The following is a 16,532-nucleotide window of genomic DNA, read 5'->3' as shown; positions in this document are numbered from 1 at the left end:
CTTACCACCTGCCCCCTTGACCCTGTCCCTACACAACTCCTACGATCACCCTCCTCCTCCATCCTACGCTCCCTCACCCACAGCTTTAATCTTTCCCTCTCTACTGGCACATTGCCCTCCCCTCTGAAGAATGCGCACATCACTCCCATACTTTAAAAACCCTCCCTGGATCCCTCTGACCTAAACAACCTAAGACCCATCTTCCTGCTGCCATTTACATCCCAACTCCTTGCACGCTTAGTCTATAATCACCTGAGTTCCCACCTCACCGACAACAACCTCCTCAATCCCCTACAATCTGTCTTCCGTCCCCTACACTCCACCGAAACCGCCCTACTCAAACTCACCAATGACCTGCTAACCGCCAAAGCCAATGGCCACTACTCAGTGCTACTACTCCTCAACCTCTCTGCAGCTTTTGACACGGTCAACCACCCCCTCCTCCTCAAAAAACTATACTCTTTTGGCCTCAGAGACTCCGCTCTCTCCTGGCTGGCTCTCTTCCTATCTATCACAACGCTCCTTCAGTGTTACCTATAATGCTGCCACCTCCCCCTCTCTGTTGGGGTCCCTCAAGGTTCTGTCCTCGGGCCCCTTCTCTTCTCCATCTACACCTCCTCCCTTGGTCAACTGATACACTCTCACGGCTTCAACTACCATCTGTATGACGATGACACTCAAATCTATCTCTCTACTCCCCGTCTCACCCCTCCAGTCTCCGCCTGAATCACTAGCCTTCTGAAGGACATATCAGACTGGACATATCAGACTCCAATTCCTCAAATTAAACCTTGCCAAAACCTAGCTCCTAGTTTTCCCCCCAGCCCGTGCCCCCCCTGACCTCTTCATCAGGACCAACAACATCACCATCAGTCCCACCCCGCAAGCCAGAGTACTAGGTGTCATTCTAGACTCCAATCTGTCTTTCCAGCCCCAGGTCCAATCGCTGACAAATTCATACAGACTCCACCTCTCTAACATCTCCAAAATACGCACGTTCCTAACTCCAGAAACTACAAAGCAACTCATTCACTCTCTTATTATATCACGACTTGACTACTGTAACTCCCTCCTCACCGGCCTACCCCAACACAGGCTATCCCCGCTTCAGTCTATCCTGAATTCTGCAACCAGACTCATCCACCGTGTACTGTCTCCCATTATAATGTACAGCTGAGCAAACTGTTGGCGCTATATAAATACTGTATAATAATAATAATAGTGTTGCTGATCTTGATGGAGAAGTCGGGAGGGGGGGGGCACGGGTTGGGGGGAATACTAGAAGCTCAGTTTTGGAAAGGTTGAGTTTGAGGAAGTTGAGTGACATCCAGTCCGATATGTCACTTAGTAGGCTGGTGATGTGATTGGACACTGAGGGGGTGAGGTGAGGGGTAGAGAGATAGATTTGTGTGTCATCGGCATAGAGATGGTAGTTGAAGCCGTGGGAGTATCAATTGGCCAAGGGAGGAGGTGTAGATGGAGAAGAGGAGGGGTCCGAGGACAGAACCTTGAGGGACCCCGACAGAGAGAGGGAGTGAAGGGGATGTGGCAGCGTTATAGGTAACACTGAAGGAGCGCTGTGATAGATAGGAGAGCCAGGAGAGAGCGGAGTCTCTGAGACCAACTACATTGGAGACCCATACTTGGGGTATGATCCTGGAGACACGGGCCTCATTGATCGGTGTCAGCTATCTATGTATGTACTGGGGGAGTTACTTGCCGTGTACAGCTGAATTGTTCTAGGTTGTTTCTTCTTTTCTCTGTTCATTTGTTTATAAAAGGTAAAAGTGACACCATAGACAAAGCAAGTTATTGTTCTGTATGATCTGTAACAGTGCCACAACTGCCTATACGTGAGAATGTATGACTCCATTGTCTGGGCTGAATGTTGGGAATACTGTGCGCACTTAGAAACTTTATTAATACAATCTATTTGATTAAAAAAATACTGTAGATAATGCTGTACATATTCTTTCTATTCATAAGATATATTTAGTAATGAACATTAAAAATAGAAAGCAACTTTATGTAGCCCTTTTATATACAATTCTTTTTTCTTTCTCTACAGGTAGATTGATGAACCAGGTTTTAGGACTTTTTTGTCTTCATGAATACAGCTGAGTCACATGGAAAATAAAACACATGGATGTCTTAATTGACTGAGAGTCTTTACTGCAGTTCACTGGAGGATTCACACGGGATACAAGTCATATCTGTGTTCTAAAAGTCATGGTTTGGATCCTCTTCCACTTTGATCCAGCAGGAGAAAAGTAATTTCAGTGTTCTGGAAGTGACAATGGCTTTACAATAAAGTCCAACCCCAGTATACATAAGAGGAGTCATTTCAAACTACTTGTTTGTAGATTTTACAATGGAGAGAAAATATATCACACACCAGAAGGCTTGCAATGGAGGGAAGTCATATCATTGTTCTGAATGTGGCAAAACTTTTATAAGCGAGAGAGACCTTATAATACACCAAAGATTTCACACTGGAGAGAAGCCATATCAGTGTTCTGAATGTGATAAAGCTTTTACACGGAAGTCACATCTTATCACACACCAGAGGATTCACACTGGAGAGAAGTCATATCAGTGTTCTGAATGTGATAAAGCTTTTACTCAGAAGTCACATCTTATCAGACACCAGAGGATTCACACTGGAGAGAAGTCATATCAGTGTTCTGAATGTGATAAAGCTTTTACACGGAAGTCACATCTTATCAGACACCAGATTGTTCACACTGGAGAGAAGTCATATCAGTGTTCTGAATGTGATAAAGCTTTTACTCAGAAGTCACATCTTATCACACACCAGAGGCTTCACACTGGAGAGAAGTTATATCAGTGTTCTGAATGTGATAAAGCTTTTACAGTGAAGTCACATCTTATCAGACACCAGAGGATTCACACTGGAGAGAAATCATATCAGTGTTCTGAATGTGATAAAGCTTTTACAGTGAAGTCACATCTTATCGCACACCAGAGGATTCACACTGGAGAGAAGCCATATCAGTGTTCTGAATGTGATAAAGCTTTTACCGAGAAGTCAAGTCTTATCACACACCAGAGGATTCACATTGGAGAGAAGTCATATCAGTGTTCTGAATGTGATAAAGCTTTTACAGTGAAGTCACATCTTATCGCACACCAGAGGATTCACACTGGAGAGAAGCCATATCAGTGTTCTGAATGTGATAAAGCTTTTACAGTAAAGTCTGCTCTTATCAGACACCAGAGGATTCACACTGGAGAGAAGTCATATCAGTGTTCTGAATGTGACAAAGCTTTTACACAGAAGTCAAATCTTATCACACACCAGAGGATTCACACTGGAGAGAAGTCATATCAGTGTTCTGAATGTGATAAAGCTTTTACACAGAAGTCAGATCTTATCACACACCAGAGGATTCACACTGGAGAGAAGTCATATCAGTGTTCTGAATGTGACAAAGCTTTTACACAGAAGTCAAATCTTATCACACACCAGAGGATTCACACTGGAGAGAAGTCATATCAGTGTTCTGAATGTGATAAAGCTTTTACACAGAAGTCAGATCTTATCAGACACCAGAGGATTCACACTGGAGAGAAGCCATATCAGTGTTCTGAATGTGATAAAACTTTTACAGTTAATGCCGGTCTAATCTATCACCGGAGGATTCACAAATTTCTGCATTGATTAAATTCTGGAATAAAAGGGATATTAAAGAAGTTTCAGGTGTCACAAGTTAGTTTCACATCCCCAATGTCATCCCACAAGCTAGAGAAAGGAAAAGATAAAATGCTACTTTAAAAGAAACAAACTAAAATCTGAGCAAACTGGAATGTAATGATTGGATGAACTGAGTTTAGGGCTTATCTCCATCAATACACAACTAGAAGGGATTTGAATATTTTATCTTTTGACAATCTTTTTAAGATAAGCATCAATAACTGAACAGCTTCCCTCATGATTCTCATCTTTATCTTTTTTTATGGAGCTTTGAATGAACATGCAATGCATTTTCATGATTCACCAACTGAGTTGTGTTTCCAAGCATTTTCTTCATTTCTGGATCCTGAGGTAATACATGACCAGCACTGCCTCAGTACCAGAGACTAGGATGGGGTCTATTGTCATCTTACCAAGTCTCTGAAGCCTCAGTGGGAGAGTCCATTCCAGGTTCTTCTGACTATTGATACTTGATCAGCCAGGTTTGAGGTCTCCAGCTAAGCCCACCTTGTCCAATCCTCCCATTACGTTCCATCTCCTCTCCCATTATCAATGCCTTCTTTCCACATTTCATCTCTCATTAATATTATTATTATACAGGATTTATATAGCGCCAATAGTTTGCTCAGCGCTTTACAATATAACGGGAGACAATACAGCAACAATACAGTTCAATACAAGAGGGATAGGAGGCCCTGCTCCTCGGAGCTTACAATCTAGGAGGGAGGAGCTAGTGGTACAAAAGGTAGTAACTGCGAGGGATGGACTGGTAGGAAGAGTAGAAGATTCCATTATTAGCTGAGGGCAGGATATGCTTCCCTGAAGAGAGAGGTTTTCAGAGATCGCCTAAAAGTGAGCAGAGTAGGCGATAGTCTGATAAATTGGGGTAGAGAGTTCCAGAGGATGGGGGAAGCTCTGGAAACGAGCATGGGGGGAGGAGACAAGGGAGCAAGAGAGCAGGGGATCGTGCGAGAAACACAGAGGACGGTTTGGGTGATATTTGGAGACAAGATTGGTGATGTAATTTGGGGCAGAGTTATAAATGGCTTTATATGTTTTTGTTAATGTTTTGAATTTTATTCATTGGGCAATGGGAAGCCAGTGGAGGGATTGGCAGAGAGGGGTGGAGGACACTGAGCGGAGGCCAGTGGAGGGATTGGCATAGTGGGGTGAAGGACACTGAGCGGAGGCCAGTGGAGGGATTGGCAGAGAGGGGTGGAGAACACTGAATGGAGGCCAGTTGTTAGGATCTGCCAGGTGGTGCCTCAGGCTGCCAGCTGACAGACCTACCCAGAGCGTGGAGTCTAAGCCCGGTCTGTGCTTTCACCAGGGCCCCAGATGGTGGGGATGGACTTGTAACAGACCTGGGCCAGGTCACGACCTCCGAGCAGGCCCACCAGTGGCAGAGGAATCCTCCGGGGACGTATGCAGGTACCGGGAGAGCCAGATGTGAAGAGGATGGCGGACCTAGCAGGGTGGTCACGGGCCGTGGTCCCGAGGGGGTAAGTGGAGTACCGAATTGGCAGGCGAAGAGTAGTCAGGTCACACGCAGGGTCAGCAGGGTAAGTCAGTCCGTAGAATGGTCAGACAAGCCGGGGGGTCAGAGTAGGAGAAGGCAGAGTAGTCAGGGCAATCTGGGTCAAATCACAGGAGAAGGCAGCGTAGTCAGGGTCAATCAGGGTCACTTAACAGGTACAGGAACTCAGGATCACAGATAGACCTTGCGGCAATCTGTGACAGTGCAGGTCATCTTTAAATAGTGCGCCCTGCATTGTCATTGGCCGGCCAGGATGCGCCCCCGGCTGTCATTGGACGCCTGAGGCGTGCCCACGGCTCCTACTGCGCATGCGCGGCATCCTGTCAGCCGTGGCTCGCCGGGACCTAGTGCCTGTGTCCCGGCGTGATCTGCCGCCAGTGCGCATGCTCCGGGAGGGGGGCCGCGATCCCTGACACCAGTGGAGGGATTGGCAGAGAGGGGTGTAGGCCAGTGGAGGGATTGGCAGAGTGGGGTGAAGGACACTGAGTGGAGACCAGTGGAGGGATTGGCAGATAGGGGTGTAGGCCAGTGGAGGGATTGGCAGAGAGGGGTGGAGGACACTGAGTGGAGGCCAGTGGAGGGATTGGCAGAGGGGTGTAGGCCAGTGGAGGGAGTGGCAGAGAGGGGTGGAAAACACTGAATGCAGGCCAGTGGAGGGATTGACAGAGAGGGGTGGAGGGATTGGCAGATAGGGGTGTCTGATACAGAACGGTAAGTAAGGTGGATGATGGCAGTAGCATTCATGATAGACTGAAGAGGGGATATCCTGCAATGAGTTTGGCCAATGAGGAGGGAGTTACAATTGTCAAGGCGAGATATAACAAGGGAGTGGATAAGTTGCTTAGTGGTTTCCGAGGTTAAGAACGGCCATATCTTGGAGATGTTGCGGAGGTGAAGTCTACAAGATTTGGACAGCGATTGGATTTGGGAATGAAAGGACAGATGGGAGTCTAGGATTACACCTAGCACCCTGGCATGAGGGGAGGGACTGATGATTGTGTTATTGATCTTGATGGAGAAGTCAGGGGTGGGGGCATGGGCTGGAGGGAATACTAAGAGCTCAGTTTTGGAAAGATTGAGTTTGAGGAAGTGGAGTGACATCCATGCCGATATGTCACTTAGTAGGGTAGTAATGCGAGAGGAGACTTTAGGGGTGAGGTGAGGAGGAAAAAGATTAGATTTGTGTGTCATCAGCATAGAGATGGTACTTAAAGCCATGGGTGTTTATCAAGTGACCAAGGGAGGAGGTGTAGATGGAGAAGAGTAGGGGTCCAAGGACAGAACCTTGAGGAACCCCTACAGAAAGAGGGAGTGGAGAGGAGGAGACAGAGTTAAAGGTATTGCTGAAGGAGCACTGCGATAGGTAGGAGGAGAACCAGGAGAGAGCGGAGTCTTGGAGGCCAAGAGAGTGGAGTTTTTTGAGGAGGGGATGGTCAACCGTATCAAAAGCCGTGGAGAGGTCATGTAGTAAGAGTAAGGAGCAGTGGCCATTGGTTTAGCAGGTAGTAGATCATTAGTGAGTTTTAGTAGGGCAGTTTCAGTGGAGTGTAGTGAGCGAAAGCCAGACTGTCAAGGGTCAAGAAGGTTGTTGTCGGTGAGGTGGGAGCTCAGGCGATTGTAGACTAAGCGTTCTAGGAGTTTAAAGGTAAACAAGAGCAGGGGGACGGGTCTTAAGTTGTTCAGGTTGGTGGGGTCCAGGGAGGGCTTTTTAAGTATGGGAGTGATGTGCGCATGCTTTAGAGGGGAGGGGAAGGCACCAGTAGAGATGGAAAGATTGAAGATTAAGGGAGCAAGGGATTGAAGATGTAAGGGATGGAAGAAGAGGTGACCGTAGTAGTTGTGAGGGGACAGGATCCAGGGGGCAGGTGGTGAGACGGGCTTCTGAGGAACCTTGTTTGGCAGCATGGAGGGAGGAATTGTATGTTAAGAAAGCAGATTTATATCGGGTGAATGCTTGGTGAGATTTGGTTTTACGCCACATTCGCTCCAGCACACGACTATGTCGTTTACGATCTCTGGTGTTGTCAGTCTGCCAAGGTTGTAATGGTCGGGGCCTGATGCTTCATGTTGTTAGGGGAGCAAGTGAGTCTAATGCGGATGAAAGTGAACTGTTGTAGACAGCAGTGGCCAGGTCAGGGCAGGATAGGGGAGAGATTCTGTCATAGAGTTGGTCAGTTGCAGAGTGGAAAGGAGAATGGTTCAAGTTGTGAAGGTTTCTGCAGGTGATTGCTGATTGGAGGGATAAGTGTTTGAAGATGAGGAGACTGTGAAGGTGATGAGATTGTGATCAGAGAGAGGAAAGGGGGTGTTTGTGAGGTTGTAGGATATCATCTCATGGGTGACAACCTTTCAGGCAGGTCTGCGGCTGTGACACCAGCTAGAAAGAAGTCTCTGTTCAGTGAGAAAACAACATCCCAAGCTGATGCAGGCCTTCCAATACTGAGTTACTGCTGATTTAGGGGATGTATTCAGCAGTAAAACGTAAGCCCAGCTGGCCACTTGTGTTCCATGTGGTTCTGCCAAATGGGATTCCATCAGGTGAAGATCAGAAATCCTTGTTCCATGTTTTCTCTTTCCAGCTATTACTCCTCTCCATAGACTAATCACACAATACAACTGCCAGAGATCTGAACTTACAAAGTGCTGAGTGTGCGGTCATATTCCTACCACTTCTTCCGGGGGACTGACATTCCTCTGATTGGGGTTCACAATACTCACTCTGAGTGCACACATCTCTTTTTGGTGGAAAGTTTGTAAAGAAAACTTCTTCTCCCTGGAAATATTACAACGTTGGCACCAAAGTGTAACTATGGGCAACATCAGTAATGACATTAATAATGAAATCTGTCATTAGCAGAGCAGGTTTTGCTTTTCCGAGTCTCTTATTGTTTTATTTTTTTGTTGTCACTCCCAGTAGATTTTTTTTGTCTACTTCCTGTAGAAGGCCAAGCATTTTGGGAAAAATGGCAGTTGGAGGGGTTGGGGCAAATCCTATAACACTGCTGGGGGTGCTCACAACTGTCAGTTGTCATTCATATGGGGGGTTGGACCTTATAGAGAACCTGTTGCTGTAACTGCTGTAGAAGTGTTAGCTGAGGTTGGGTTTTACTTGTTGTGTGTCTTACTTATAATCTATCTAAGACTTCCCTGTACAGGGTGACAACGCTGCTGTGTAATGTTCCTGCAGAATGATCAGGGTTGTCACCCTGTTACAGAAGGTGGGAAAATAACAGATGTACAGACAGGACCAACAGATGATACAACTATGTTGCAGAGGGAACTCTGGGAATGCTAATGACAGATTGCATTACACATTCAGTTAGCAGACTTCCTGCTGTTGGTCTGATGTTTGAATTGTGTTCTGATATTTACTGTCCTGCTGTAAAAGGTGTAAATGATCGCCCGCATGTTTCCTGTAGTAGCAGGGACTACAAACTCATATCAGGAATAGTAGGATGATAAAATGTAAGTTAATAGATAGGGCCGCGCCCTTACAATAAGGTTCTATATAATTCTATATAAATTATATATAATATATAATTCTATATAAATATTCTAATATATAATTCTATATAAATATTCTAATATATAATTCTATATAAATTATATATTAGATTGTTATTAATAAACACTGGCCGGATTTTATCATGAATAATTCACATATGAAAAAATAAGAGAAATCCTTATAAAGTACAGCAAAAAGATTTTCTGGATATATATGTGTGAATTTTTTTTTTTATAAGAAATTAATAATAATTATGAATAATAGAAAAATATATCAAAAATAAAAAAATAAATAAAAATAAAAAATGTAAATGAAATATAATCACAAAATTTTGAAAATGAAAAGATGAAAAAGAATCTAAAAATGAAATGGTGTCCACAGTCTATGAATAATAGCGGAGTATTCTATTCGTGTCCACAATAGTAATTGCTGTATATAAGGAACTGTAGAAATAAATCCTTGCTTGAATATTGACCCTTTTATGGGCTCACCTTCTTGTTAGCCTATTGCTGGGCTGACACAGCTTTTAAGAGGTTTGTATTGATGAGATCCTTTGGACCTCCCCTGGGTTTTCCTGGATTGGTCACTTCTAATGTGCTTGTATGGACATGATGATCTCTGCTTCCTTCTGATGCTGGATGTGGCTCCATCTCCCTATTTTTCTCCTCGTTAGTATAGTGGAAGAAAGAAGAGATATTTGGTGCCTTATCGTTTTAATAAAAAGATTTATTTAATGCCCTCTATATGCCCTCACATGTCAATCATTTCAATGCGCTTTGTAATAGATAAAACCGCTAAATGCGGATGTGACAGGCTTCCTCCGTGTGTCTACACACACTGTCTATACTCGCCGTTACTGAAGTTGGGTTGTCATGGTAACATCAAAGCCCCTCCCCAACGCGTTGCGCCACAGGGTCACGTGGCTTCTTCCGGGGGATGTGATAGGACAATCACCGTGCCTGGACTTCTTTTATAATAGTTTGGCGCCATTTTCTTGAAGTATGTATGGTCGCGGCCATCTTTTTGGGGCCAAACCTTTATAGATATCATTACGGACAGCTGTATTGATCAAATTGAGACAATGTTGCTAATTGTGATGTTGTTTGTGTGAAAACATGTAACTGTTATATCCACTGTTTAACAACCCTGTATACGTCGGCTATATAGACTGTGCATGTAATTGGCAACAGGGAAGTCGGTCACATTTACTTTTAACAATAAGGTTTAATCCAAAATTTATTACAAAATGCATATACAAAAAATAGAAAAAAGAAAAAATACGTACATATATATATATAATCAATTAAAAACAGTATAAAGTGCTTTATATTGACTCCTAACTACTAGTTTTTTTAGTTTTTAGGAATAGTAGGATGGCTACCTACCCAAGGGACCTTTTTGGATTTGGGGGAAACATTTCACATGGTCTCTTCCCATTGATGACACCAACAAGGGGAGTCTCACTTCACTAACAATAGGAGAGCCAATCAGAGGCCAGTAACATTTCATGGTGTCTCAATGTATTGCAGAATGTTTAATCCCCATTGGTCCAATGGATTCCTAGTCCTTCATATACATTGCTTCTTGTGTGGAAGGAGCACCCTAAAATGGCTTCCCTTCAATTCCACCCATAGCTGTACTTTAGGTTATGTTGCCCCTCCCCCATATCTGTAAGGGAAAGCCTCAATTTCTCCCAATACTCCCCTGGCCTTCCAGTGAGAAGAAACATTTTCTCTGGAGTGGAGATGTTTTATGCAGTGAGCCCTTCATAGACGGGATGGGAAATCTAAGTAATCTAAGATAAGTAAGATGAACCGGTGTACTGGAGTCATGGATCAGATAACCAATGACACCATTGTTGGTATAGCAGAGCTGACAGCAGAAGTGGCTCCATCACCTAAGGTGGTGTCACAGAACTGCATGGCGGCTGACTATCTCTCAGAAGATCAAGGCGGAGTCTACAAACTGGTGTCAGAGAGTGTTGTACATTTATATTAGATCATGAGGATCTCAGAAGGAGATATCTACACAAGGTAAAGGAGTTCCAACAGTCACCTGGGTGGAGGGAAGTGGGGTCCATTTTCTTGGATGGGTTTAGCTGGAACTTGGTTGAGTAATATGGTGGCTTTGCTTCTTAGGCCATTAGTTGCTACTATTGATTTGATGATAATTTTTTACATTGTTGCTGTTGTGTCTCTTGCTGAGTTGATTTTGCTTTTTTATGCACATGATTAAATTCACATTTTAGAACAGAAGATTACTTGAAACCCGCAAACATGTTTTATTTTCTAAAGCAGAGACCCTGGAGAATATAATGGTGGTGGTTGCCATTTTCTATGTTACAGGATATTAGCTCAGCTGTTTGTCAAATGCATATTTTCTGTAAAAAACCCACTAAGATCATTTTAATACAAAATATATGACCCAATTTGTTTGGTGAAATATAAAATATTGTGTTGGCATCAAGTATATAGATACCAAACATGCCACACTTTAAAAATTGTGCGTATTTGTGAAATGGTGACAAACTTCAGTACCAGAAATTGTCCATAGGTGGCGCATTAAAAGCCTTTACAGTCAGTTTATATAGTGATCTATGAATGATGGCCCTAGAGTTATTCCTCTCCCTCTGGTGTGTGCAGAGATATGTACAATGTGTAGTGTGATTGATGTTTTCCTACATAACCGCACCCAACCCTTGCAATTTCTCATGTATACGGGAACTGGGGGCTTTAAAATGTGTTTTGTGTGTTTTTTCATTTACAGTGTGTTATTTACACTTTTCTTTCTCTGAACTTTATTATTGCCATATAGGGGGTTAATAGCCTCGCATGTGATAACATATTGCTGGTCACAGGTCCTCTTTAAAGAACACAAGAGGTCTATCAGACCCCTAATGTCACCTCTGACCCTAGAAAAGATGGTCAAGCACAGATCATGTTTGATCAGCTCCTTGAAGACACAAATGTACATCTGCCAAATCTGTATCTGAGTAGACCATAGAAGCAGCATTAGAAAGAAATGTGAGCATGGCTTCAGTCAGGCGATGGTCCTGGTGGTCATGGTCTTGTTCTCCTTCAGGTCCTCTCACCTTGTAGATGTTGACATGGACTTGTTGTGTGGGAATGAGCAGGAGGGGCTCGGGCTTCTCTTGTACCCAATCAGTTTGTTATGGATAAAAGATGAAAGTGTCTTCTGGGAAGTTACAGGGATTTGGATGTTTAGAGGGTTACATAAGTGGGCGTGGCTGGTTTTAATGAGGGGTGTGTCATATGTTAATCAGTTCCTTAGCATTGATGATATAAATGGTATAACTAGATCCTTGAAATGTAAACAATCTATCTATTTTCTTCTGTTGTTAAAGTGTCACATATATATGATGAATAAAGTTGGGTGATATTTTCACCGCACAATACCGTGGTCTGGGTTCTTCTACAACACATCCCCCCAAAAATGTCCACTTCCAGTTCTAGGAGTCTGGTGGAATGGGACACAAGCTGACGGTATCTCTTAGGCCCCTTGTATATGGGATGTGAGGTGACTCCTTTTTGCAAAGTAGACCCCACAAGGTATTTGCAGAGAGGCATGTTGAGTGCATGGAAGATTTTATTTTTTGCCAAACATGTTATGGAAAATTACACAAAGTTGTCAGAGACGAGATATTTCTCACACAAGACATGGATATATGTGGAATTATATCCCCAACACACTTTCTGCTACTTCTGGGGATACCACATGTGAGAGAGTTTTTGGAAGCCTAGTCACGTAAGGGGGTCCAAAATCTAATGACCACGTTCAGGCTTTCAAAGGTCATATTTAGCTTCCTTACTACCTATGCCAGTTTCAGAGGTCCTGAATTGCCAGGAAAGTGCAAACACCTCCCAATTGACCAATTTTTAGAAAGTAAACACCCCAAAGTATTTGATCAGAGGTACGGTATTTTGCAGATCTAATTCTTATCACAAGGTTTTGAAAAATGCAAAAATGAAATAAAAAATCCATGCGTCGGCCTGCCTGGGTTATATAGCTGCAGCAGCTGCTCCTCCAATTAGGCATCCACCGGTCCAGCACAGTGCAGAGGGATCATCACATCCAAAGAGGGATCTCCTTACAGGTACACATTAAAGATTAAGATGTGGGATTGGTGAGCCTTTAACCACTTGGTGACCATGCTATACCCCTGGTTACCCAGTTCTGGAAGGGCATCATATGACGTCCTTCCAGAACATGCCCTCCAGCGCACCCCCAAGGGCAAGCACCTGGCGATATCCATGATCACTGTACCCTACGGAGACAGCTGATCACGTGATGAGGTAAAAGGCCACTCACAGTGACCTTTTATCACGTGATCAGCTGTGTCCAATGACAGAGCAGATCAAGCAGTAAATACAGTTTCTGGTTATCGGTAACCAGCAGCTATCAAAGGGCAGATCGACACTGATCATCAGGGCCTTGATCAGTGCCCTGCAGTGCTGCCCAGCAGTACCACCCAGCAGTATCTCCCACCAGGGCCCTAGCAGTGCATCAGTGCTGCCAGTCAAGGCTGTCAGTCAGTGCCGCCCATAAGTGCCCCTATCAGTGACCATCATTGCTGCATATCAGTGCCTCATCAATGCTCACCAGTGCTGCCTCATCAGTGCAGCCCATCAGTGCTGCCTATCCTTGCCACCTCATCAGTGCTGCCTATCAGTACTGCCTCATCAATGCACGTCAGTGAAGGAGAAAAATTACCTGTTTGCAAAATTTTATAATAGAAACAAAAAAAACTTTTTTTAAAAAAATATTTTGCTCATTTTTGTTGATAACTCCCCCCCCACCCCCAGTGGGCAGTAAATACCACAAAAGAAAGCTTGATTTGTGTGAAAAAATTACAAAAATTTGATTTGGCTACAATGTTACATGACCGCGCAATTGTCATTCAAAGTGCAAGAGCTCTGAAAGATGAAAATTGGCCCCGACAGGAAGGGGGTAAGTGCAGACTTATACTCATCTGATCCTGATCCTGTGCAGAAAGATAGAAGCTCTCTGGGGCCTCTGACTCCTCATTGGCTCCCACTGCTATCAATCACAGTGAGGAGAGAGCGGGGGTGGGTCAAACCGTGCTCTGTGTTTCTCATAGGCACATAGAGGCGGCTGAGGAGCAAGAACATATGAGTGCCCCAGAGTAAGCATCTTGCCTGGAACACTGGGGGGGATCTGAGAAGATGAGGATCCTGGCGGCTCTGTGCAAACCCATTACACAGAGCAGTTAAATTTGACACGTTTGTTATTTAAAAATTGTGAAACTTGACAACAACTTTAACCCCTTCATGCCGGCGCCTCTCATTTCAGAAGCCGGGAGGCGGGGTGGGGTTTAGGGTCATGTGACGCGACGTGTCACGGCGGTCACAGGATCGGGAAAGGTCCTGATCGAAAGAGGAGATCGGGACTTTTCCATGAGTCCTGGACATGTGTGCTGGGAGTGCGCAGGGTGCGCGCTCTCAGCACATATGTTCTTTCTTAATAGAACGCAAATGTGTGGCTGCTTGGCGTCAAGGCCCAAACGCCGGGAGGGCGCACATTTCCATTCGGCTGGTGTGAAGAGGTTAATCATCTGATTTTGTGAGCGCATAAACGCAGATAAATGTGAGTAAACGCAACGCACATAAATGTGACTCTGGGAGCAAAATACAAGTCTGGCCCCTCTGATCACCCATCCTTCCCGATGATAAAAATGTCCTGCGAACGCATGTAACCGCACATGTGGGAAGTCATGAGAAACGTGCAGTTCCTGGTGTGACCGGAGCCTGACCGGGAAAACGTTTATCTGGAGTGACGTTTGGGGACAATGTGATCAGTGACACCCACTTATGTCTGATCTCACTATTACTTTTCTATCCGAGTTTTCACTTCAATACAGGAAATAATGTGAAATCTGAGGGAAATCTGAGAGCCATATGAAGACTTTGGGCCGTTCTATTGTCTGTTCATATGTCCTTGTGTACATCACACCGAAAAGAGGGACATTTACAGGGCAAAGAGGGACAGAGAAATATGGTGTCACACAAGGGAGAGTGATGGGAGATATGATCAAATACAATCTCATTACCTCCTCTGCTCACACTTCCAGCAACGTCTCCTCTATAATTCCTCCCACATCGAGCTTCCTGTCTGTGCCTGATGTCACTTCCTGTGTGTGCCTGACCTCACTTCCTGTCTGTGCCTGACATCCCTTCCTGTCTGTGCCTGACATAATTTCCTGTCTGTGCCTGACATCAATTCCTGCCTGTGCCTGACCTCACTTCCTGTCTTCCATAGAGACTTCCTTTCTCTGTATATGTGTGATCACCACCTTGTGGAGCTCAGAAGAACTGCAGCCCAAGAAATGTCACAAGAAAATGAAACCAAACTGTACGATGACAACAAGATTTATTACCTACTTCAGCTCCGGAACGTTTTACTCCCTTCATGACTGGGGAATTTTTTGCTATTCGGCACTGGCCGAAATGTACAATCATGCAACACTGCACACAAATTGAATTGATATAATTTTTCTCACAAATAGAGCTTTCTTTGGCGGTATTTGATCAGCACTGGGGGTTATTTTTTAATACAAATTATATTTTTCATGGAATCCTTTTGCTTGGTTGACCTATATTAGTTTATAGGTCCATACTATGAGGTGAGCGGCCATCCTTATCCATAGGTGGAGGTGCAGATTTCACGGGGGAGCACTGCAGTCTTTCTGGAGCACATTCTATATCAAACACCTTTATTCTAGCACAATATTTGATTGAACTGTTCCAATTATTAGGACTTTTATTGTATATTTTATATGTATATATGTACATGAATATGGCTTGTATGAGATAGAGCAACACTGATTTTCAGATTGGATTAAATGATATCTTCTACTTTGTTATAAAACATATCCCATAAAATCAGATTTCTTCATACATGTAGTACAACGTGTATTCTGCTCCGTGTCTTTGGTAGAAGCATAGCTGAATCCGTGGATATTGATTGGTCTGTGTGAAGTTATGGCGTCTACAAACTATGGGATATAGAATGGAATTTATGCAGCTTTTACGTCGCTGTTACTTTCTGACTGCCGATCACATTTCTTGAGGCAGTAAAATGCCCGGACCTTACAAACATCCCCAAATGTCCCCTTTATGGGAAGGATACATCCCAAGGTATGTGCTGAGAGGCATGTTGTGTCCATGGAACATTTACAGTTTTTGCCATAAGTTATTGGAAAATGAAAAACAAAATGTAATTTAATGAGCTATTTCTGGCACACGCCATGGGGAGATGTGGAATTACACCCCAAAACACATTCTGCTACTTCTCCCCAGTATGAGGACACCACAAGTGACAGACTTTCTGGCAGCCTTGCCACATACAGGTCCCAAAATCCAATGACAACCTTAAGGAGGCTTAGGCAACCATCTTACAGTGACAGGATGGGGGGGAGAATCTGAATCTCCAGTCACTTGCTGGGAATTCAGATTTTTAACAATGCTGTAGACGTGTTATTTCCCCCCACACTCCCCACCGCTATACAGCCGGGAGTGTGTGGAATTTAGTAAACCCAAATCTCGGCTGTCATGTGGAAGTGATACAATTGGCTGTGAAGCCGCCTATCATTGCCACACCCACCACTGAGATGTGCCCCTCCCCCTGACACCATGTGGGAGAGCAGAGCCTGGTGCTGTCATGGTGGGTGTCACTGGGAAGGACAGAGGGAGCTCAGCGGACCTCCTATACACAGACCAGGACGTGACATGTACATT

The 16,532-nt window shown here is 44.2% G+C and overlaps 1 protein-coding gene across 1 annotated transcript in view; it reads left to right on the top strand.

The window, feature by feature from the left end:
- Window positions 1-2,070: 2,070 nt before the first annotated feature.
- LOC149470562 (uncharacterized) overlaps window positions 2,071-16,532 on the top strand; it is a 117,005-nt gene continuing 102,543 nt past the window's right edge. Inside the window, exon 1 of the mRNA XM_089662258.1 lies at window positions 2,071-3,631. Coding sequence (XP_089518384.1) covers window positions 2,372-3,631 — 1,260 coding nt within the window. The 5' untranslated portion in view covers window positions 2,071-2,371. The remainder of the gene's footprint in view (window positions 3,632-16,532) is intronic.

The sequence above is a fragment of the Staurois parvus genome, unplaced genomic scaffold (genome assembly GCF_062004578.1).
Source record: "Staurois parvus isolate SC_StPar_1 unplaced genomic scaffold, SC_StPar_1.0 ptg000038l, whole genome shotgun sequence".
NCBI lineage: Eukaryota > Metazoa > Chordata > Amphibia > Anura > Ranidae > Staurois > Staurois parvus.
This window is presented reverse-complemented; position numbering and strand designations above follow the sequence as displayed.